Source organism: Corticium candelabrum, chromosome 21 (assembly GCF_963422355.1).
Source record: "Corticium candelabrum chromosome 21, ooCorCand1.1, whole genome shotgun sequence".
NCBI classification, from domain to species: Eukaryota; Metazoa; Porifera; class Homoscleromorpha; order Homosclerophorida; family Plakinidae; genus Corticium; species Corticium candelabrum.
This window is the reverse complement of record NC_085105.1, coordinates 2,922,063-2,945,262: the sequence shown is the minus strand read 5'-3', so window position 1 is coordinate 2,945,262 and position 23,200 is coordinate 2,922,063. Positions and strand designations below refer to the sequence as shown.

General features: G+C 39.1%; 3 protein-coding genes across 3 annotated transcripts; 2 read left to right on the top strand and 1 right to left on the bottom strand.

Moving 5' to 3' along the window:
- Nucleotides 1-106: 106 nt before the first annotated feature.
- LOC134196463 (uncharacterized) lies at nt 107-3,944 on the bottom strand. Its single transcript, XM_062665595.1, has 7 exons — nt 3,517-3,944; nt 2,553-2,806; nt 1,595-1,642; nt 1,393-1,533; nt 971-1,330; nt 799-905; nt 107-273 (listed from the first exon to the last, which is right to left on the bottom strand). The coding sequence occupies exons 1-7, from the start codon at nt 3,757-3,759 to the stop codon at nt 116-118; spliced, it is 1,311 nt and encodes a 436-aa protein (XP_062521579.1). The 5' UTR covers nt 3,760-3,944; the 3' UTR covers nt 107-115.
- A 95-nt stretch (nt 3,945-4,039) lies between these two features.
- LOC134196269 (cullin-3-B-like) lies at nt 4,040-14,295 on the top strand. The gene is made up of 23 exons (XM_062665362.1): nt 4,040-4,209; nt 4,294-4,403; nt 6,077-6,164; nt 7,193-7,306; nt 7,368-7,439; nt 8,096-8,302; nt 8,476-8,655; nt 9,717-9,926; nt 9,981-10,067; nt 10,126-10,215; nt 10,475-10,543; nt 10,603-10,704; nt 10,765-10,872; nt 10,937-11,061; nt 11,996-12,047; nt 12,102-12,155; nt 12,292-12,408; nt 12,473-12,590; nt 12,656-12,724; nt 13,538-13,610; nt 13,693-13,762; nt 13,861-13,967; nt 14,050-14,295. The coding sequence occupies exons 1-23, from the start codon at nt 4,156-4,158 to the stop codon at nt 14,072-14,074; spliced, it is 2,301 nt and encodes a 766-aa protein (XP_062521346.1). The 5' UTR covers nt 4,040-4,155; the 3' UTR covers nt 14,075-14,295.
- A 301-nt stretch (nt 14,296-14,596) lies between these two features.
- LOC134196317 (coiled-coil domain-containing protein 40-like) lies at nt 14,597-23,155 on the top strand. The gene is made up of 13 exons (XM_062665416.1): nt 14,597-14,959; nt 15,023-15,106; nt 16,087-16,306; nt 16,672-16,829; nt 16,886-17,026; nt 17,169-17,272; nt 17,684-17,927; nt 18,455-18,886; nt 19,188-19,401; nt 20,172-20,554; nt 21,341-21,429; nt 21,774-22,020; nt 22,803-23,155. Exons 1-13 carry the CDS (start codon nt 14,603-14,605, stop codon nt 23,064-23,066), a joined length of 2,937 nt encoding a protein of 978 aa, XP_062521400.1. The 5' UTR covers nt 14,597-14,602; the 3' UTR covers nt 23,067-23,155.
- Nucleotides 23,156-23,200: the final 45 nt, after the last annotated feature.

Below are 23,200 nucleotides of genomic sequence, written 5' to 3'. Positions count from 1 at the left end.
ACTAGTTATTCAATATTGTAAGTTTTCCTTCAACGCAATCATTTGTGGAAACTGTATTTACTGCTATGAACACAATCAATAACTTAAACTACAAATGGTTATATATTATTATGCTTCATTTCTTTTTCTTTTTCTTTCCCTTTCCTTTCCCTTTCCCTTTTTTCTTCTTGAGTTTCTTTTTCTTCTTGGCTCCTACTCCAAGCTTGAAAATCTTCCTGAAGATGTCTCCTTCGAGGCAATGTGTTACTGTCATCTTGACAGAAGGTAGACCAGCTGCAAGATCAGTTCCTTATTGGTATCACAACATTTAATGACAAAACTGCTTCTTGTCTGGTAGGTGTTCACTACCACCAACCATTGTTCAACTAAAGTTATTTGAGACTTTCCTTGTATGACTGTTTTTGTTGCTATGTATCTGTTGCTATGGATTTACCAATGGCTGGGTTGTGTACTTGCTGGTCTGTTACTGGCTCTTCTGTCTGTCTGTCTCTCTGTCTGTCAATACATATATTTTTCATATTTGAATTAGGATACAGTCTGTCTGTCTGTCTGTCTGTCACCTCTCACATGGTCAAGGAGAGATAGACAAATTTAGAGATAGGGCGGTTTTGTTTTAATCCATTATGTCGTAATTGATGAACAGCGTAACAAGCTGATGTGGATTTTTTACTTTTGAAGATTTGCTCATATCTTTTTCGAAGTCTAAAATCAATAAAACAATCTGTGTGTCTGTCTGTTGGTTTGTCTGTCTGTTGCCTGTATATGCACTATAGTCTAGCAGCTATCCTGATTACCAACCTTCTTTCCTTGCTTCAAGTGCTGTCAATATTTCTCGACCAGCAACATTCCCTATCAAGTTTCCAGTAAGTTTGATTTCAGTCAACTGAGACGACACCTCCAACCACCTAGACGTGATGAATACATCTGACATCCGGTTCTAACAACCGACATCCCAAGTAACATTCTTTACCTTCGAATGAGACGTGCACACACAACAGGAGCGAATTTCCCACCTTTACCATGCATATCCATACCATTGTCCTCAATGTTAAGACACTTCAGTGGTGGAAGTGGGGGAAACGGTATTAACAATGGATCAATCTCATGATGTTCATGATTTGCCTCTTCTGCCGCTACAGCCATTTTTGCTTGAAGTCTACCCATAGTCGCCAACTCTTGCTCTCGCAATTCTTGTTGGGTTCTTACCTCCTCCAACCTCTGTTTCCTCATACTTTCATGTGCCTGGTGTGATTCATAGAACTCAACGAGAGGATTTATGAGCTGAATAACACCGTCACACTGAAGTAGATTTCCAATAAGAGATAATTCTCTGGAACAGACATTGAAATATTGCTAGAGCTGCAACTTTGCAGCTAACATGGCAATGCTTACTGAATTGCACAGTTGACTATGAACTGTCCCAAGACTGAGCCACTTAGTGGTGTTAGCCCACAGAAGTCGAGAGACAAGCGCTGAAGTTTTGTATTGCCGCGAAGATTGTTGCATAGTGTTTGGCATCCTTCATCACCAAATCTTCATGTACAAACCCAAAACATACCATCATTTCATGTTTGCAGATGGATTGGCTACTCACCGATTGTGGCTTAGAAGCAGTGAAGTGACTTTCCCCAAGTGGAGACATCTGATCATACAAAACCAACAATTGAGATAATGAATCCATAACTACAATTTTAATTAATTAAGTATCAGTTACCAGGATAGGATATATAATTGAGAGTGCAATATTAACCAGAAGTAACTTATTGCACACTTGCCGTGCAATACATCATAGACACCATCTAAATACACTCTTGTGACTGGTCGAACATTATGTGACCATGGTATAATATCCAATAGTACAACTACATCTTTCTGTTATTCAGTCATCATCTCCTACAACACTTAGTTGCTCTAATTAGGCTGGGTAAGCTGTCAGGGTGTCGCACATTGAATTTTATTATGCACTTGGTGAGTGTTGTATAGAAAGCTACGTGGACTGTTAGGACTGGATGAGGACTAAATCAGGGACCCAAAATCACAAACAGACATTGTGATGATTGAGACAGACAGGGACAGCACCTAGATTCCAAAGAAACCAAATTGAAACTAAACAAAGCATATTTCAAATTTCTTTAAAACGATTAGTCACTTTTCTGATACAAGAGATTATTCGATGGATCGCTTGGCATTACCACACGACCACAGATACAAGAAACATTGTATGCCCTTTCTCTGGATGGCACACAATGTACAAGCAAGCAAGTTTCATGTATCTGTGGTTGTGTGGTAATGCCAAGCAATCCATTGAATAATCTCTTGTATCAGATAATTGAAAGGGACTGTACTCCATCATCAAACATTAGTATAATTATTATCTATTCCTTCTGCTACTAAACATGCCTCTCATGTGACCATAAATTTGCTGAATGGCTTTACATACCAACAATTTTGCATACAGCATACAACTGAAATAATCAACACTGTTGTACTGCTGAGGTCGTCTTGAGACCATGGTAAGATCATATTTGAGTTTAATTGACATAGCTACTCACCTGGTTACTCTGTGTACTCCATAATTAGTCAATCCAACATCTAGCAGAGTCAGGAACTTGAGATTTTGTTGTGCCACTGGGGTCTCCATACACAGTGACAAATTTGTCGCATCCATGTCTGTGACAGCAATTCCCCATACACAAATTTCTTTGACATGTTCATATGCTACTGTCTGTACAGCTTGTAACCAATCGCAAAATTGCACAGGCGGAAAGTCACTCTTGGAAAATCGAATAGCGGGTTCCAAAATAAACTGAGAATTCATAAAGACGGAATGATGATACTTTTCAAATTTTATTAAGGTTGCAAACATAGATCTGATCTATTCTGTCTGTCTGTCTGTTTGTCTGTCTCCATGTCTGTCTGTCTCCATGTCTGTCTGTCTGTTTAGATTATTTGACTTTGACATTCAAGGCCAAGTCCATTAGTTAATCTATGCCTTTGTTGTTTGCAAGGTTGCAGGTTTGCTTTCATAAATTCCTAGCATACGTACAAGTAGAGTCTGTATGCACGAGAATAAAGTATTTGTCTGTCTGTTTGTCAAAATCCATTTATTTCCTAAATCATCACTACAACTCACATGAATGCAAACTACATAACGATGTCCAGCGACCACAAACTGGTCGCCAACAAGTAAACCTATTTTTGTCTGTCTGGTTGTCTGTCCATCTGTCTGTCTGTCTGCATGCCTCGTATGCCTGTCTGTCTGTCTGTTGTTTGTCTGTTTGTTTGCCTGCCTGTCTGTCTGTCCACTACATTTCAAATTCAAATTATGATATGCCTAGATAGCTATACTACATTTGTTTTTAGCTAACACCAACACTAACCAAACAATCAAACCTGTCTGTCTGTCTATCTGCTATTATTAATAACATTTAATTAGTAATATTCAACGCACAGCATCTGTACACATATAAAGTGTGTGTCAAGTTACCTCGATTTTAAAGTTATGTAAATTCTCACCTTGGTTACCGCCTGATCTGCCTCCGTTTTTTCACGGAGCTCATGCACTATTTTTGGAATGGCCGTCGAGCCCTTCTCTTTGCATAGAGTCGTGTATGACTTAAGCAGCTGCCTAGAAGCCTCTCCAGGAGGTCTGACCCTCTTTCCCAGCAACGAAGTCTTAGCCTTTTTCTTTCCCCGCTTGGTCTTTTTCCCTCGTTTTCCTTTTCCTTTAATTTTGCTTTTCTTTTTGAGTACTGGCATCTTACCGATCGAGCAGCTGTGTGTTTTGTTGATGTGGCCAGTCAACCGTCATCCTCGTTTGACGTTTGTTATGTGTCGCCAGGCGCCAGACGAAGAGCCTCCTACGCAAATCCCTGTGTATTATATTGAGCTAGAGTAAATCGTAAAGCGTAGAAAATATCCAAGTGCACGAGTGTTGTTGCTGTACCACGCCCACCTAGATTATTATCCGGGCTAAACTGTAAACATAGTTACTAAGTCACGTGGTCATCACGTGATAGGTTAGGTTATCCGGGGAAACGTTCGACTAGTCAGCTAGTCTTAGCATCTATTTCTGGCAAGCCGTCGCTTCAGCCAGTAGCAATCGCTTTTAGTGTCATTAGGTAGACTCACTGGTCTCCGCCTCGTTGTGACGGCATGATGAACTTCAGTAGAAAGAAGGAATCGAAGATGCGCATTCGGGCTTTCCCGGTGAGCTTTTTCTTCGTTCTCGATATTTCACTAGAGTGACGTCGTATTTGTGGTGATTCCGTGACGTCTGTGTTTCGACACCAGATGAACATGGACGAGAAGTATGTAGACGATATCTGGCAGCTGCTGAAGAATGCCATACAAGAGATACAGAAGAAGAACAATAGTGGACTGAGCTTTGAGGAGCTATACAGGTTCAGAACTTTTATTATAGACATGCTGTTTTATAGGCATATGAGGATGGCTTGCATGTAGTTACTTCCTTGTTTGTGAAATCTAGGAGGTTGCACTTTCCTGTAGGCATACACGTAGTGGTAACTGCTAGTATGATGGGTAGTTGCACATGTATTTGTGGATCGAGGTTTGCTGTTGGAAAGATATTTGTAATTGTTTTACAAGTTTGTTGGGTAGTGATGTTATTGAGTCCACAGTATCCCTTCTAGAAGTTAGTTGCTATAGGAGACTTCCCACTTAGGTTGTACAATGTATGCTACATCTATATGGCAAGTGGGAGCAAAAATAGGTTTTGGTTTTACATAAGTCTTGCTTCTTGTAGGTCATGCCCTTGTTGTTCTTTCTATTTTATGATGTACCTTTGTTATCTTATTTATCCAGATAGTGTTATCTTTGTTATTTAAAGCTATGAGGTTTGATCACCAGTGACTTTGTAGAAATCATGTGACTGTAGAGGAGGTACACAACTTGCTTTGTTTGTCATGTTAGAGGAATGCATATTATGCATGCAAATTGTCTAATAAGGAAGCAGAATTTGCTTGTGTTTAGACCATGGGCGTCAACAAAGGTGCATTTGATTTGCCCATTCCAACCATTCTAGAATACTAGGAATGTGGGAATAATCGTTCGATTTGTAGTTCGATTTGCATTCTGGAATGATCGTTTTACTATTTTGAGTAAACCACTTCGTTGACCAGTTTACTCGGTTTATGGGTTTTACTAGAGGTGTGAGAATGTAAGGATTAACTGTTCATTTTGACCAAATCGTAAACCATACGTGCATAGTAGCTCGTCAGCCATGACAACAGACGTACAGAACTACTGCCCAAGCGTCACACACTTGAACAACACACACATCATTCTATGCGGTTTGAGTTGGGCGAGTATCTGATTTTGAAGGACTATTCTCTTTATTCCGGAATGGTTGGAATGGGCAAATCGAATGCACCCCTAGTAGGTCGGTGTCTTGTCAAACAGTGACGGGAGCTTAAGATTTTGCACTACAGTAGACCCTCGATAATCTGATCGTATTTGCAAAGCGGAAATGACGTCAAAAGGTCGTTTTACGCAAACGCAGTGACAACATGTAGAAATGGCGAGGAAAGATACAGAGGCTTCTAGGATTAGTTTCAACTGGTTGGTGATTTTAGTTTGCATATATATGTGTGTGTATATATAATACACATAATACGTCTTCATGCAATCATTTTATCACTAGCGTATTGTACATGTTCTAGAGTTCATACCAATAATTGTACATACTGACACTAAAAGAGCAGACTGGAACTTTGAGGTACGGTTGAAACTCTGACGCTTCGATTATCTGTTCTTTTCACTTATCCGACCCTATTCCTCCGTGGCTTGCCCAAAGGGGGTTGGATAATCGAGGATCTACTGTATTGAAATAGTTTGTTGTCATCATTGTTGTATGTTTGCTGCGTTGTTCCTAGCTGCAGCATCTGCAAGAAGGCAAGAATGATATAGGCTGACGCCTTTGCTTTAATTAAGGCAGATTAAATTGCAGATTTGAAATTATTATTAACTTTTTACATTGATTCAGTATTTTGTGTAGAATGTCAGTGTGCTGTTTTTTCAATGTAACTTGTGATAACTGATGTATTTGGTGTTTTAGAAATGCATACAATATGGTTCTTCATAAGCAGGGTGAGCGGCTATATAAAGAATTGAAGGAGGTTGTCAGGGATCATCTGGTTGTCAAGGTAATATCTTGGCATTAACTTACTGTAGTCTGTAGAGCCAAATTTCAATCAAGGATTAAACTACCTTTTTAAATTATATTATTTTATTTTATTAATTAATGGTCATGTCAGAGCACACGAGCAGTCGTTGTACTTGTTCTTATTTAAAGTCGTAATTCATTTGAAATATCTGTCTATTTAACTTAACAATCAGTTGATTAGGTTGGTACTAGGGAATGTTACCCTTGAGGACCAATAATTTGCTACACCCATCTCGAGATCAAATTTGTTGATATTTGTGCTAAATCTTTGTTATGCCAAATTTAATTTACTGACACACAAATTTTTGTATAAAATGAGATTGACAATATTGTGTCAGTAGTACACATTGTGATTTTACTAATTCATCACAATAAGTTGTGACCCACATGAGTGGTTGGTGTGTTCATATTTTTAATGTTTTACAAGCATATGAATGTGCACTGTTTGTGTTGCCCTTCCTTATTGTCCATATCACTGCAACGAGGTCGTATGTAAGGAGGTCATGTATCGCGTACATGCTGTAGCTTACATGTGGTTTGTGAGTGAAAAAGTGAAAATGTGGTGTACACATAGATTACATTACATATGGTGACAAGGTAACTGCACGTTACTATGGTTTTTACATTCGGTGTAGCAGCACAAGTAAGCAAGCTTACATGCAATGCACATCCATGATCAAAAAGCAGTGTATGTACTACTGTGTACAGACTGGATCAGTCTTTAATGGTCTTTCTCTTCCTACTCTGTTGTGAGACGCATCTTTGTGTTTTAATAAGTTACTGCACACAACACAGTGACGTGTAGATTTCTTTGCCAACACATTCACTGTAATAGAGTATCTATCATATGACAAAGCCTGACTTTAAAATGTAATATTGTCAATGACTTTATTGAACTTGTTAACTGGCATCTTATAGTGCAGTTGGGAAGCGTCGTGTATATCAGATTTTGTAGTTGAATTTTTGCTATTCAACATGTACGTAATTTCTTGTTGTTTTGTGTTTTAGGTTAGAAAAGATATGTTTGATGCATTGCATAACAACTTCCTTGAAGCTTTGAATATGGCTTGGGCTGATCACCAAACAGCCATGGTTATGATTCGAGATATATTGATGTACATGGTAAGAGTGAAACTGTTGGTCTCATATTGAGGAGTTAGTTACTGAGCCGCTTGTTTGTTAGGATCGGGTCTATGTACAGCAAGCCAGTGTAGACAGTGTTTATGACATGGGGTTGATATTGTTTCGAGATGAGGTATGGTTGTGTTGCTATTAATGTGGTGTTAAAGACAATGTTTTTATTTGGGTTTATATAGTGAATTTTAGTTTATTTGTCTAAGGGTGGCTCTCAACTTTGCCTTTTTCATGTATTTGCTTTTGTGTTTGTTTGTGCTCATCTGCTCATTCATAGTTTCTTGATGTTACTGCTTGTCAGTATGTTGATATGTTTGTGTATCTGTATATCTATCTGTTTGTTCGCATATGTTTGTTTGTCTGTCTGTTTGTGTCTGTCTGTCTGTCTGTCTGTTTGTTTGTCTGTCGGTGTGTGTGTGTGTGTGTGTGTGTCTGTCTGTCTGTCTGTCTGTCTGTCTGTCTGTCTGTCTGTCTGTCTGGTTTATCATAGAAGTTTAGGATGTGTACAAGTAGAGGATCTGTAACAATAAAATAATCAGTCTGTCTGTCTGTCTGTCTGTCTCTGTGCTTGGTTTGTCTGTCTGTACTTGGTTTGTCTGTCTCTTTGTTTGTTTGTTCATTATTGTTGAAAACCGCTGATCAGTGGGTTAGTTGTCATTAGTAGTAGGCATCTTCTGTTGTCCATTTGTCAGCCTGTTCATGTATCTTTCAGTTTATTGGTCTGTTAAGCACTACTGCTGTATTCTTTAATCATAATATTGAGGTTCTTCATCTAAGGTAGTGAGACATGGTTTGATCAGAGAACACCTAACACAAACTCTATTGACTATGGTGGCTTGTGAGAGGAAAGGCGAAGTTGTCGCTAAATCAGCAGTGAAAAGTGCATGCCAGATGCTAATGGTTCTGAGCGTGGAGAACTCACGAAGTGTATATGAAGAGGATTTTGAAGCAGCTTTTCTGAAGCAAACTGCAGAATTTTATCAGGTAATTTAAATGCCAGAAATTTAATCTAATATGTACTGTAATTGGTTATAATTATTTATTGATTATATGTAGTTAACTGTACTAGTAGAAAGATTGAGGGACTGTAGTGAACTTAAACTTTAAAATCAATATTTTAATTATGTTTTTGATGCTCTTATCATGAATGTGTGCAGATGGAAAGCCAAAAGCTTTTGGCTGAGAATAGTGCATCTGTCTATATTCGTAAAGTTGATGGTCGGATTAAAGAAGAGGCCGAGAGAGCTCATCATTATTTGGACCCTTCAACAGAGGAGCCAGTCACTCGTGTAGTCGAGACCGAATTGATTAGCAAGCATCTTCATACTATTGTTGAGGTTAGTCATGTGTGTTATTATATCATGTATTTATTACAGTAGGCTGTGTACTGTGTGCATTGTGTACAAAGTGTAGTATTAAAAGGTTTGCCTTCATCAGCAGAGTGTAACACATAGCAAATGATAACATTTTATTGCTGTTGCTATTTATGTCATGAAAAGACTCAAGTACATTGCCACCTCACTTTCAATGTTTACATACATGTCAACGCTTTTATACAAATATGTGCTGGAAGGCAGTAGCATGGTTGAGTTAACTACACTGAAGAGAGGGTTGGACAGGTAGAATTACTGTATGAAATCTATTTAATTAATTAACAAGAGTAGTGGGAAGACAGCAACAGTCTTGTTGTAGTATGCAATCAAATTACATTATAGTGTAGGAAAGCACAATCTTGTAGTAGCTGCAAGGATTACATGTATACAGTGTAGAGTGAATTTAAGGACCCTGTGCAGCACTTGTTGCTGGCTGGGTATGTTTTGACTTTCTTTTCTAAGTTTCACACTTACCAAATATTAGCACACATTGTAAAAGCAGTGTTAACCAGTGTTACAGTATGTACAGTGTAGCAAGTGGTAGGTCTTAGTAAACTAGATCAACAGAACTGTGCACGTTATCAAGAATAGAAACAAACCCCTCCATTGACTGCTTTGCTTGCACAATTTGCTCATACGCAATGAAAGGCAGCTACAACCCCAAATAATAATAAATGCGTTAACACAAGCAAGTTGAGGAGAGTCTTATACCATATTGAACGACTTGCCAAACTATGATTTGCATAGGTACCTACCTATTCATGTTTTAATGTACAGCTACAAGATGACTTGAATTACATCAAATCTCTTTGCTACTAGCCATGTTCTTTAGTCGCCATAATTTAGGCAAACTTATAGATTTAGATTGGGTAGCAAGCAGGGTTAGGAGATTGCTACACATTTATAAATACAATAGACATTGAACATAGTGCATTAAGATAACAACATATGGTGCATTGGATAAGTGTTGTAATCTACCTTGTGCGGAAGGTGGATGGTATTTTGGGAAGTCTTGTTTTGTTCAGATGGAAAATTCGGGCATTGTTCACATGTTGAGACATGATCGAGTGACCGACTTGGCGTGTGCATACAGTTTGTTTAGTCGTGTGCCTGATGGACTGTCTGTAATGGTTGCGTGCATGAGCAAGCACCTTAGAGAGGTAGGAATGGCTCTTGTCAAGGAAGATGACACAGAAGCAGCAGCCGGAGGAAAAAATGCTATCCCATTCATTCAGGTATTGACTTTTTTGGAGACTACTTTTCATGTATTGTAACAGAAAAGTTTACAGAGTTTAGTGGATCTGAGGTTGAAGTATGGTCGTTTCTTGTCGAAACCATTCCAGAAAGATTTTACATTTGCTCGTGCTATAGCTTCAGTAAGACACTCAGTTTGACATAATTGCTGTTGTTTAGTCAATATCTGTTGTTTTGTAGGACTTTGAGTATTTTGTTAATCAAAATCCGAAGTCTCCAGAATATCTTTCACTTTTTATTGACAGCAAATTGAAGAAAGGACCACAGTCGGTAAGTAAGGATTGTTTTGTACCGTTTATCTTATGTATGCATGCGTGCGCATGCACACACACACACACACACACACACACACACACGCACGCATGCATGCATGCACTCATACGCATGCACACACACACAATGCAATACAAAAGAGCAAACTTTAAATCTGATTGTGAACTGTAACTGTATCTTTGGTGTACGCTTGGCTTTGAGTATGTGTTTTGTTTGCATTGTGCTGATCTTTGATTTTTTGCGTGTTCTATTTTAGGTAGGAGAGCAAGACATTGAGATTGATTTGGAGCGCTGCATGGTGTTGTTCAGATATCTACAAGAAAAGGTGATTTATCGTGCTATAATTTTAGGTCACGTGTTTCTAGATGCTTTTTAAACTCACAGGATGTGTTTGAACGCTACTACAAGCAACATCTCGCAAAACGTCTCTTACTTAACAAAAGCATGTCGGACGACTTTGAACAGAATATGATATCAAAACTGAAGGTGATCAGTTGATCTTTGAATAGTGTAATTTCTGGTTGACCTTTTAATCTAAATGTATAGACCGAATGTGGTTGTCAGTTTACAAGTAAGCTGGAAGGAATGTTTAGAGACATGACACTGTCAAGCAGCAGCATGGGAGATTTCCGCACTCATCTTTCTAAAACAGGGGTTTGTTGTCATTCTTGTTGATTACGTGGCGTTGTTCTGCTGACTAGACTTGTTGTTTGTATAGAACACACTCGATGGCATTGATATGTCTGTACGTGTTTTAACAATGGGTTACTGGCCTACACAAGCTCAAGCGACCACGTGCTTTGTGCCTCCTTCTGCGATGAGAGCATTTGAGTGTTTCAAAAGGTTAGGTTTATAGGCTATTGGTTGCATATGGTAAACAGGGGAGAGGTTGTGATAGTGTGTAACACAGATGGTGTTAATTGTTTTGTTTGTTTGTTTGTGCAAATGTTGTGCATGCTGAGCATAAAATCAGAAAGTGCAGTGACAATTTCTTTTATAACAGTTGGTAGCATTGATTTAGGCTATGTGTTTGTGATTTGATGAAATGGCAAGCAAACAGTGTTTGACTTGTTGGATGATTTTTTAAGTTTTCTTGTTTGATTGTATGTCTTACTGCCAGTCAGACAACATACAGTTTTGAAGGCGTTTGAGTTTAGGTGCAGCCAGGTGTTATGCTGCTTTGAATTTCGTAAGTAGTCATAGTAGAATGTCAAGGATTATACTAAGAGGTGGTGAACACATCTCAAGATGGACATGGATGTGGAAGGACTCTTTGTGTGCAGTGCCTAAACATGTACACACATAATTTACATGCAGATTTATGATTACCTGCGTGGGTTTTTAGAGCTCGTGACTAGGATCGATGTATCAATTATTGTCATAATTGGGAAATGTAGTTGATTTAGATATGTTTGGTTGCAGTTGTGTTATTTGAGTACTAAGGGTTGGCATTAGACAGTTAGAAAACTGCATATTCTATGTCTTGGTATTGTTAGTAGTTACAGGGTTTGCCCATTTGTGCAGTAAACATGTTTCCAGACTAACTAGATTACGTGCAATTGAGAAGGTTAGTCAACAACCAGTTGGATGGTCAGGAATATGTGTTGGTCATGACAAGGAACGCTGTATTGAAGGTAGTTTATAGGCAGTGTGTGTTGTTTGAGATTGACTTTGGTTAGTTAGATAAACTGTCAAAAGAATTTATATCTTTGCGAAATCTTTTGAAGTATTTTGTTGAAAGACTTCTGATGTGACTGATTTGATCATGTCATTCTAGATTCTATTTGAATTGTCACAGTGGACGGCAACTCACTTTGCAGCCCCAGATGGTAAACTTTTGTCGAGTAAAATGTATATGCCTGGAATGAACTTGGGATTGTTAGGGTTCAGCTGATCTTCATACTCAATTCTATCCAAGCAAAGCAGCAATAGAAAAAGTAGTAATTGTGTGTGTGTGTGTGTGTGTGTGTGTGTGTGTGTGTGTGTGTGTGTGTGTGTGTGTGTGTGTGTGCGTGTGTGCGTGTGCTGGCATGCATGTATGAGTAAATGCATTTGTAAAATGCGTTTCCTTAGGCTACTGAAGGAGCTTCTGCTATGTCTTCAAGTTTGAAGAGACATGTTCTTCAAGTCTCTACATATCAGATGTGTGTACTCATGTTGTTCAACAATCGAGCTGAATGGACTTTTGAGGTAACAAATGTTTGTATTCGTTGTATGTCGTTTTGTCTATCCTAAATGATGTGGTTGTCTGCAGGCTCTGCTTCAGGAGACATCTATACCTGAGAAAGATCTTCATAGGGCTCTACAATCATTGGCATGCGGTAAGCCAGCACAGAGGATTTTGATCAAGAATCCCAAGTCGAGAGAAATAGGTGATGTGACAGCAGCTATTGAAGGTTATATTGGGTTCACTCATCAAGAAACATTTATTTTGTAGAGGCTTCACATTCGTTTCTAGCCAATGATGGATTTCAGTCGAAGTTGTATCGAGTGAAGGTGCAAGCAGGTGAGCAACTTGAGAGTGAAGTTGATTGATGGTCAATTGAGTTAATAGTTACTACTGTGTAACATTGCAAACATGCTGGCAAACATGTGATGGTGCATAGTGCTACTGTAAGTCCAGAGACATATCCAAGCATACACAAAAGTTGCAAACAAAGCAGCTGGCAAAGGGGCGTAGTCCATTTCTTTATCAGAGTATTCGCCAATCTCTGATCTCAAGTTGTGTGGTATTTTTGTACTCGGGAACTTCAGTTAATGTACTGTACAGGTACAGTACACTTAATGTTTACTCATGATGGAGCGGTTTATGGCTAGCACTCGCTAGTCTTCTATGTGAGGTTATTTGATCAGTGACTAATGTTGAAAAGTGAGGTATACCTTTGCTGTACCATATCTCTGCTGTCCAAAGCAGCTGACTTTGGATCTAGCTATGCCCCGAAGCCGTATGATCTGTGAAGAGTGGTTAATTAATTAATATTACTGTACGCTAAGGTTGACCTCACCAATTGTTTACATTTGTGTACTATACTCGTATGGAGACACTTTACGTTGGTTTATGAGCGCACTGTTTGGGGGCATGAGAACAACTGATTATGCTTGCTACAAGACTCAAGGGTGTTGGGTTTATGTCAATATTATAAGCTTGTCTTACACTAACGGTAACCATTCATTCTCTTGTGTGTTTTTGCCGCCTATACATGTAGCATCGTTGTCTGTACTGCTTGTAAGTTGAACATGATTTTGATTGTGTGTTGAAGTGCCGTTTTTAGCATACAGTCGTCATTGTGTTGCAACTAACATTGTACTTGCATCGCAGTGACAACGAGGGGAGAATCAGAGCCTGAACGGAAAGAAACAAGACAGAAAGTGGATGATGACAGGAAACACGAATATCCACACGTGCCCGTGTTTGTAACTGTTGTTTGTGCGTGCTATTTTCTGCTTTGCTTATTGCCTTTACTTGTGAGTCACGATTGAAGCTTGTGTGGTTCGTATAATGAAAGCTCGTAAGAAAATGTTACACAACGATCTTGTTAGTCAGGTGAGAACACGCAACAGTGGCATACAGATATAGATCACATCATTACCTGTCAATATATGCACTGTTTGAAATTTATTAAAAAAATCTTTGTCTACTAGTGTATTCAGCAACTGAAGGCTCGCTTCATGCCGAATCCGGTTATTATCAAGAAGCGAATTGAAGGATTAATAGAACGAGAATACTTGGCTCGTAGCCAAGAAGACAGGTAGGTGATGGGTCTAATATGTGGTGGTGTTGTTGTTGGTGATATTTACTGCCATCTCAGTAATTTGTGTGTTTTTGTGCAGGAAAACATATACGTATGTAGCATAGTGTTGGTATTCGGGGGACTCGATTGTTATGTTGTAGTTTTAACGAACTGTACTTGTACAGACACTTTCTTCAGTCATGTACAATTGACAATATATTTTCTTGCTTAAATTTGCATTCAGTAGCTAATTCTATCACTATTGAATGCAGTTAGATATTAATGTAATAAGCAGTGATACAGACAAACTTGTTTTATGGTGTCCACCTGACATTTTGACGTCACAAATGCTGCATGCAGTGTTTTGTTGTATTTAATTAAGAGCTAAGGTTATAGCAAAGGCTCTTACAATAACTTTCTAATTTTGGTTCTAATTTGGGATTGAACTTATTTGGCTAGAAATTTTCTAACTTGTGATTAGCTGTCGACTTTCTCTCTGTCGTTGCCGCGTACCACACAGTCTTGTAGCGTAAGGCTAGTATACAGAACAGCCAAACACCCTTGATTGAGGTGCTCACGTGATCTGCTTTCGCGGTTGTATCGTAATGTGTTGCCATGACACGGCATTGTTGTTTGCAATCCCGGATGTCAACATGTCAGACGGTAACAGACCGTCAGTAGCCGAAGCCGTGAGCCAGATTACTGTCAAAGCGTTACGGCAGTACCGATCCAGACACAAAGAAGAGGATCCAGCTGACAGTGGTGAGAACACGTCACCACAACACGCAGAAGCAGCTGCCGGAGATGCAGACGTTGAAGATGCCACCAGCCCCACAGAATCGGGACATAGAAGGGTAGTGGACGAAGATACTGTCCATCTGACGACGCATCCCGTCACCTTTGATGCTCTGGAGGACAGAAACGAAGAGGAGACCGACCCGGGTATTTCGTTGGACTCGGACGAGGATCTTGAGGGAGAAAATGAGTTGTATGTGTTACCGTCAGACCATGTGAGAGGGATTGTCGTTAAGTGATTGTTACGACGTTGGTTGGTTATGTTTTATTTTGTATAGCCGCTTTTGGAGCGCGTTCAAGCTGCTCTTGCTGACCAACTGACAAGGCGGGATGAGCGACTTGCATTGGAGTTGAGAGAAAAGGTGTGGTTGTTGTTGTTGTTGTTAGTTGTTTGCTTTGATGTTGGTTTCGTTTTTGTTTTTAATTAACGTTGGTGGTTTATATTGATTATTTAACTTATTATTAACTTATTATTAACTTATTAAGTAACGGATTAGTTTATAACTGAGTCTGAATTGTTGGTTTTTGTTATTGTAATTTTAATTAAAAGACAGAAAGACAGACAGACAGATAGACAGACAAACTGACACTCAGACATATGAGTACTGTTGTCATCCTCATCATCTCCATTTGCTTTTGTCAGTCTTCAACCTTTTCTCTGATGGCTTTGGTTCCATTGGATTATCACAGCCTAACCTTGTCCATGTTGTGGTCTAGTGCGTCTTCTGTGGAGATTGTAATCATCACGTTTCTACCTGTTTCCCACTATTGGACTCTTGACTTCTACTTTCTATTAACTAGTACTCTTTCTTGTGTGTGCAGCTGTAATTTGAAGACTTTGGGAGCTTGTAATTGGTGTGTAGTTGGACTTTACTTTAGTGATTTTTAGTTGATGTATAATAGTTCAATGTGTTTGAAAATATATGTATTGACAGACAGACAGACAGACATTAAATTGAAATCGTGTAGTTTGAACTATAGAAATTAGTGATAGAAAGGTTATCAGAATTTGCATTTTAATAAATAAAGATGACAGACTCAGCAAAATTCATAGATTACTGGAGGAAGCACTTGTCTGTTGAACAACAAATTGTTATATTGCAAGTATGATTTTTAAGAAACTGTCTGGACTGTTGTGGTGAACCTGAGAGATGTTTGCAGCTCTCCGCTCTCAGGTCTTCCCACTTTCTTTATCTTTTATGTGTAAGTATTTAATATATAACTCTTCTTTGAACTTTAGTTATAACCCTTAGAATATATCAAGATCATTAACAAATTATGTTTTTTATTTGTTGTGTTAGTTGACTATATGTTTTGCAATTGTTGTTTTGGTTTTCCACAGACAATGGCGTTGAAAGCAAAGCAAGACAGACGAGAAGCTGTTGCTGTGGATCTTTACCGTCTTCAGCAGCAACTTGCAAAGCAGCAGGCTGACTTAGAGGCAGAACATGACAGGCACAGGGAGATGCGAAGTATGAGGGAGCAATGTGAGCAGAAACTGAAAGAAACAAAGAGCATTTTTCGTAAAGCTCAAGGGGACTTGAAGGACAAACGGCAACGAAGTGAGTTGTGACTGACACCTGTGAGTTGAAGTGTGTTGAATATGCTGCATGTAAAACGCTCGCTCTCTCTCTCTCTCTCTCTCACACACACACACACACACACACACACACACACACACACACGCACACACACACGGCAAATGGATAAGGAGCTGCCGTTCGTTACAGTTATGCCCCCAGCCAGATGGCTGGGTTCCTGTGCACTACACAGGAGCTATGGGCCGTGCTAAGCAATCTCCTGGAGCCTGGACACGCATGCACGCACACATGTAGTTACAGTACTTGTCCACATTGCCATTAGCTCATATGCAGTGGTCTTTTGTTTAATGTCTACTAGTATGATAGACAAATTTGTTTTCTTTTAGCTGATGGTCTGAGGGCAGAAGTGGAGAAGTTGACTGATCGTCTCAATTACATCAACTCTGCCAAGACAGACACAGAAATGGAAATTGCATTGAAGAAACGACATGCTGAGAAGGCTGAATTGGAAGTGACTGGTGCAGAAAGATCAAAAAAGTTGCAAGTAATGAGATTAAATGATTATCAAGAACTATTTGTCAGTTTTATTGTGTACTGTAGGACTTGTATGTGGATCGGTTGACTGACAATGTGAGACGACTGCATGAGCAGATTGCTACATATGAAGCCCAGACTAAAGCACAACAGGAAGAATACAGAGCAACACAGGATGCTCTAACGGAAGCCCAGACAGAAATGGAGGTAAGAAATAACACAATGGCAATAGTACATTAATTGATTAATGTCGACGTGTCTATACTAGTAATTTATTGTGTAGTGACATAGTTTGTCTGTTTGTTGTTCTAACGTTATTGATTGTTTCTGCTGCTCTTTGTTGCCACAGGCTCTTGCTGTGGAACAGAAGCAACTGCTTCAGCAATGGAACAGCAGCGTGATTGGTATGAGACGAAGAGATGAGGCGTTAGCTGCAATGAACACAGCAGTGCGGTAAACAGAATTATATTGAAACAAACTAACTATTGTATTTAAAATATATTATTTGACATCACGTGCTTGTGTGACAGGCTAAGAACTATGCATGACTGATGTCACAGACTTGTCTTTGACATTCAAGGCACATCATTCGAGCATGAGTCATTCAAACTGATCTAGTTCAGGGCTTACTAAGCAAACACGGGTTACTACTTGAGCTAGGAAACACGTTAAAATAGCAATAAATTAAAAATAAATTTAACATAGCAGCTATACTGGGCATTTTAACAGCAACAGCAATATTAAACATTTTGACAATTTTTTAGTGACTAGCAACATAATCTTTATGCTTCTCTTTATCATTGTCTAGAATACTGTGCATATTGTTTGTAATGTTGAATATTTGTTTGTTGAATTTTCTCTTAGTATACAGAATGATCGTCTTCAGTCACTGTCTACTGAGATTGATGGCTATAAGCGATCTATATTGAAAGAACAGGAGAAGAATGAGACATTGACAATTCAATACAGAAAGTTGGGAAATGATTTGTCTGTTGTCAAGCGCCAGATGGTTGGTTGTGAAAGTAGAAGAGAGGCATTGCGTGTTGAGTACTCAAAGTTTACGAGAATCTTGCACGAAGCAGAGCAAGACTTAATGAAAGCAACAACAGTGAGAAATATTTTATGTTTTGTTGTGTTTGTCTTTTAAATGTGTTTGCTTGTGTCTTTATTCTAATTGTGGATATGATTTCTCTATCCATCTCGGTTTTGGTTAGTCAGACTGTCTGTGGTTAATGCTTTACAATCACACTACTACTGTACTAAAAATTGTTTTGGTTGTCTGATCTTACTCTTGCTCGTGTGTGTACATGTTATACATGTGGTGTGTGCATTTGTGTCTGTGTTTGTCTGTGCACGTGTGTGTGTGTGTGTGTGTGTGTGTGTGTGTGTGTGTGTGTGTGTGTGTGTGTCCATGTGCACATGCATACGATGTTTCACTGATTTTTATTATGTGTATGCTCTTTGGTTGCCTGTCTTTCTGTTGTTGTCAGCGTGCATGTTACTGTTTGTGCTAGCTAATTTGTCATTGAGGTCAAGTCAGTGTACATCTTTGAATCATTTATTGTCATGTAAAATTTGCAAAGCCTACTTACACATAGCATTCAACAGTATTATTCACTGCAACTTTCTTATTAGGATCGCACGTTGAATCAGAACAATTTGGTATCTTTGAGAATGCAGACAGAACGAGAAACGTTGGAGAAAAACCAACTGGAAGATTCCATTCTAGAGAAAACAATGACTCAGCTGACATTAGACAAAGCATCAGAGTACACAAAGCATGAAGCCCGGAAAACACACAAGAAAGTGATAGAGACAGAAATAGCTGTTGCTCAAGTAGAGAATGAACTATCCAGTCAACTGTTGAGCATCTCCAGTACAAATGCTCGACTGGAAAACATGCAGCAAGTGATGGATGAACAAAATCAAGAAGTACAGCAGCTGAATAAGATGATAACACGAGGCGAGAATGAAGTGACAAAGAGAAATGCTGTTATTGAGAGGAAGCAGGGAATGATTGATCAAATGAACAAGAAGATTGATCAATTGACTAGTGGAACAGATGGGGTGAGCAGTTAATTAATGTGCATAAACATTTGCTGATCATTTTACATCCAAACCATTTTAAATTGTTTTTGTAAGGTAGTATTTTCAGTTATTAAATGAGCAAAGACAGTGGAACTTTGCTTATCTGGATGGTGTAGGACTTGACCGCACTTGAATCTTTAAAATTGTTCATACATTTGCATCGGGATGTATTGCATGTTGCTGCATGTAAGAGCTGCTCATTTACTTAATTAATTTTCAGATGACTTTTAAATAACTGTTGGTAGATCGTTTGTCATTTTTATGTCACGTACAATTATAGGCTGAAGAACTGGGACCTCTTGAGCTTCGTATTCAGACGCTACAGAAGCAGATCTCAGAGAGTATTGAACAGTGTGGTAGACTTCAGCAGTTTTGGCTTCGACAACAGAATGAGCTAGTGAGACAGACACAAGAGGCACAAAACCAACATGCAAGTGTCCAGGAATTGAAAAAGAAACTGACAATTTTGGAGCAGAAGAAAATGAGGTTGAATGGTGAGTGAGTTACTTTGTTTATGTTACTTACAGACGGTGTTCTCTGCAAATGAAGATAAATGTACTACAATAGTAATGCATGACCAAGTATATTTATTGTTTGTCAATTGCTTTCAAAGATGCATATAGGAAGGATTGAACACAGACAGATTGCACGCAGTCATGCAGGAAGGATATCTTAAATTTGTAGTATATTGTATTTGCCTGTAATATTGCACATACCGAAATAACACCCATGCCTGTATGTATGCCCATGTGCAGCAGGTCAGAACTTTATTAAGCCCAAAAACGCCCATGCCCAAGTATGCCCAAGATGTGTGCATGAATAAACAAAATGGTGTCTGCAGAACATCTGTCTCCGCCTGTGTGCGTTTGATGAGCTGGTGTCAGTGTTGAGTGAAAGTTCTTAACACTAGACTCATTTCTTCGTTGCAATTCCTGATACTGATGCTGTTGTCAGGCTTCACACCGATGACTCTGGTTTGCGTTTGTAGTGTTTAGTTTCTCCATGTATGCTGATGCTGTACGAATACCAGTATCTTTGCTCTTGCAAATGGATAATTGCAGGAATTTGTGGTATTCCTGTCTTCAAGTGTCAAACCTATGACTAGCCAAATGACAGCATTTTGCGACCATGTATACGCATGGGATCAAAATAATGCCCATGCCCTACTATACGCCTAGAAATACGGTATATCAACTATGTGTCTTGTTTCGTGTTTGGTTTCGTCAATGTCCATAACGTTTGCTCACTTGTTTTGGGCGTTTAGCTGAAATTGAAGGCCAGAATAAGGAAACGGCTGATGTCGAAAGGAACATTAGGATCCTACAAAACGACATGACCAAATTGAACCAACTGATCACTAAAAATCGAAATCAACAAGAGATGTTGGAACAAGGAAACTTGTTGCTGGAGAGTGATTTCATTCATGCACTCAAAGAAGCAGAACTAGATTGCATTCAGATGCAAACTAGAGTGTCACAACTAAAGGAAGAAAAAGAAAGAGGAAGAAACGGATTGCTTGAAGCAGAAAAGCAAATACTACTTTGGGAGAGAAAGATACAACTGGCAAAAGAAATGAAAACTGCAGTAGACTCAGATGCTGGACAGGGAGAGATCAAGGGAATGAAAGCGGAAATTCATCGTATGGAGGTATTGTGTTTGCACTAATACTGTACAGACCACAATTGCCTATGAGCCAGTGAATTTATCAGCCAGCCTTGCCTTCTTCCCAGCTGTGAGAAATTGGTTCTAGTAATCAAAGTCGAACATGATTCACAGCACATAGTTTCTAAGTAGAGATTACACAGTAGCAACAAGCACGTACTCCGAAATCGTTAGTTAACAAGGACTTTTTGTGAGGTCATTGGGATGATTTGCAGTCACAGTGTGAAAAAATTATCATTCTTTGGTAACCAACCATCGTGGTTTGATGTGCAGATATGGATGCTGTATATAGTGTGATGTTGTCTGTGTACACTATAAGCATGTGCTATGCATACCAGATAAACTACAATGAGCTTGTCCTGACTTCTTATGCAGGTAATGGTGAACTTTCTTAGACTTTGGTTCAAAGAAAGCTGCAGCTGTTTGATCCTTAGCTGCTTGATATACATTTGAATTAGGTTCATGTGCAAATTAAAACGTGTCATCAAAGCACCACCGACGTCTTACTCATTTTCTGTCATATATTTGTGCTACTGCTTTGTGATACAACACGGCCACAGAGATTTGTTTCCCTTTGGAGAGCACTTTGCTCTTTGTACGCGTGAAGTCTCCCACAGCAGGTTCTGGTGTTTACTGGCCACAGGCAGCTAACAATTGCCATTAGTCGCCATCTCAAAAAATTTAGTCACCATGCATGGCCATTAAATTGTTGTGTGTGTTAAGGATGGCTTTCTTGATGTGCAAATTGTTTCAGATTGTGTTGTTTGGCAGGTCAGATTTGGCCAGCTGATGCGTCAGCAGGAACGAATGATACAGGATATGGAGAAGGCTGTGTATCGAAGAGAAACAATAACTTACCGGTTAGCACTTTACGAAATTTGCTATCAGTTTAGTTTGTTTGCTTTACATTCTATAACAATTTTGTTCACAAGCTGAGCAAACTGGTTGTGGATTATTAAATTAACATACGTTATTTATGTGATTAACAGAAAAATAAGTTTTTATGTAATGAGCAACAGATTACTGACTCTGCAGATGTTCTGTTGGGTTTGTGTGTCTGTCTATTTGTCGGTGTTTGTCAACTGTAGTTGTGCTGTAAAGTGTCATGCTAACTTTGTGTATGTTTAAACATTCCTATGTGTCTCACTGTCTGTCTAAAAATATTTTCTTGTTTTTGGTAATTTCTTAATTATGCTTTGCTTAGTGGTGAGGCACAGGTGAAGATGGGCAGGAAAGACCAAACTCAAGCTCAGTTTAGAAAAGCAATATCAGAACTAAAAAGGAAGATCAAACAGATTTCTCACGACTCTGCTATCTGTGATCAGGACATGAAGGAATTGGCACTTGCCCAGCAGAACATGTCACAACAGCTGGAAAGCAAGCAAAGTTCATTGCAACCTTTGAGGTCGGAAATAGAGTCATTTGATGCTGAGATTGAACAACTCCAAGAGGCAAGTAACCAATTAAATTTGATGACATTTTGTTGCACTATTAGTTTTAAGGCTTAGTTCAGCCACTTTTTTGCCAAATGTCTCTATTTGCTAACATTTAGCTGAGGAGGCATTGGGGAATGCCATGGTAGTGACTTGCTCAAGTCCACTCACTCTGTTTGTCTGTCTTACCGTGTGTTTGTCTGTGCATCTGTCTGGCTGTTTGTCTGACTGCTTATCTGTTTGTTTGTTTTTCTGTTTGTCTGTGTGTCTGTCTGTTTGTCTGTCTCTGTTTTTGTACACGTGAAAACGATATTGTATGTTGCATGTACTCTATGATAAGGCCACGTCAACTTGATTTGTTGTTTCACGGGCCCGACAGACCTAGAATCTTGTTGCCAACAAAAAATAAAAATTACGTCATTAAGTCATGTGGCTTAGATGACGCATGCGCATTTCTCAAGCACATGCTTCTTGTGCGTTTGCTTGACCAAGCGTCGCCATCAAACAGGGTGGGAAGGTTTTAGTGTTGCCCAAGGTAGTCAAGTGTAAACGGGAAGCTTTGTGTGGTGACTTGCTGCAGAAAGTTTACTCTATGTGTACAGCTGCTACGACTTGTGTCAAGGACAAGGTTGTCGCTATGTGCATGGTGCGTGTGTCACATCGAATGTACATGAGCAATTCTTTTTCCAATTTTTACAAGCCGACCGACCCACCCTAAAACAGCTTGCAATTGGCCCATGAAACAGCAAATCAAGTTGACGGTTGTCTAATTAAGACTGACTGTTTGCATATACTGCTAGACTAAGCAGAGAATGTTTGCGGAATTGGTTGCTGATCAGCAGAAGGTGAAGTACCTTCAACAGGTGAAGGACGGTCGATATACGAGATTGTGTAAGACAAAAGAGGACCTACAGGCTGAAGGTTCTCGTCAAGATGAACGTCTTCAGGCTTTGGCTAATGTAGTCGATCGGCTTAATATGGAACTTCCACATGCTCAACCTGCTCTGAGAAAAGTTACATTGATGCTTAGATGGAAATTGGGAACATCTGAAATGGCAGACTAGCAGCTAGCTCTGGAGGTCTAAGTGACTTGCTTAAATCATGTACTTGTAAATTGCTACTCATCTCAGTTAATTGTCTGATCATCTCTGAATGTCATTATCATTTAGGTGCAAACAGTGGTTTTGTAGCAAAAGCG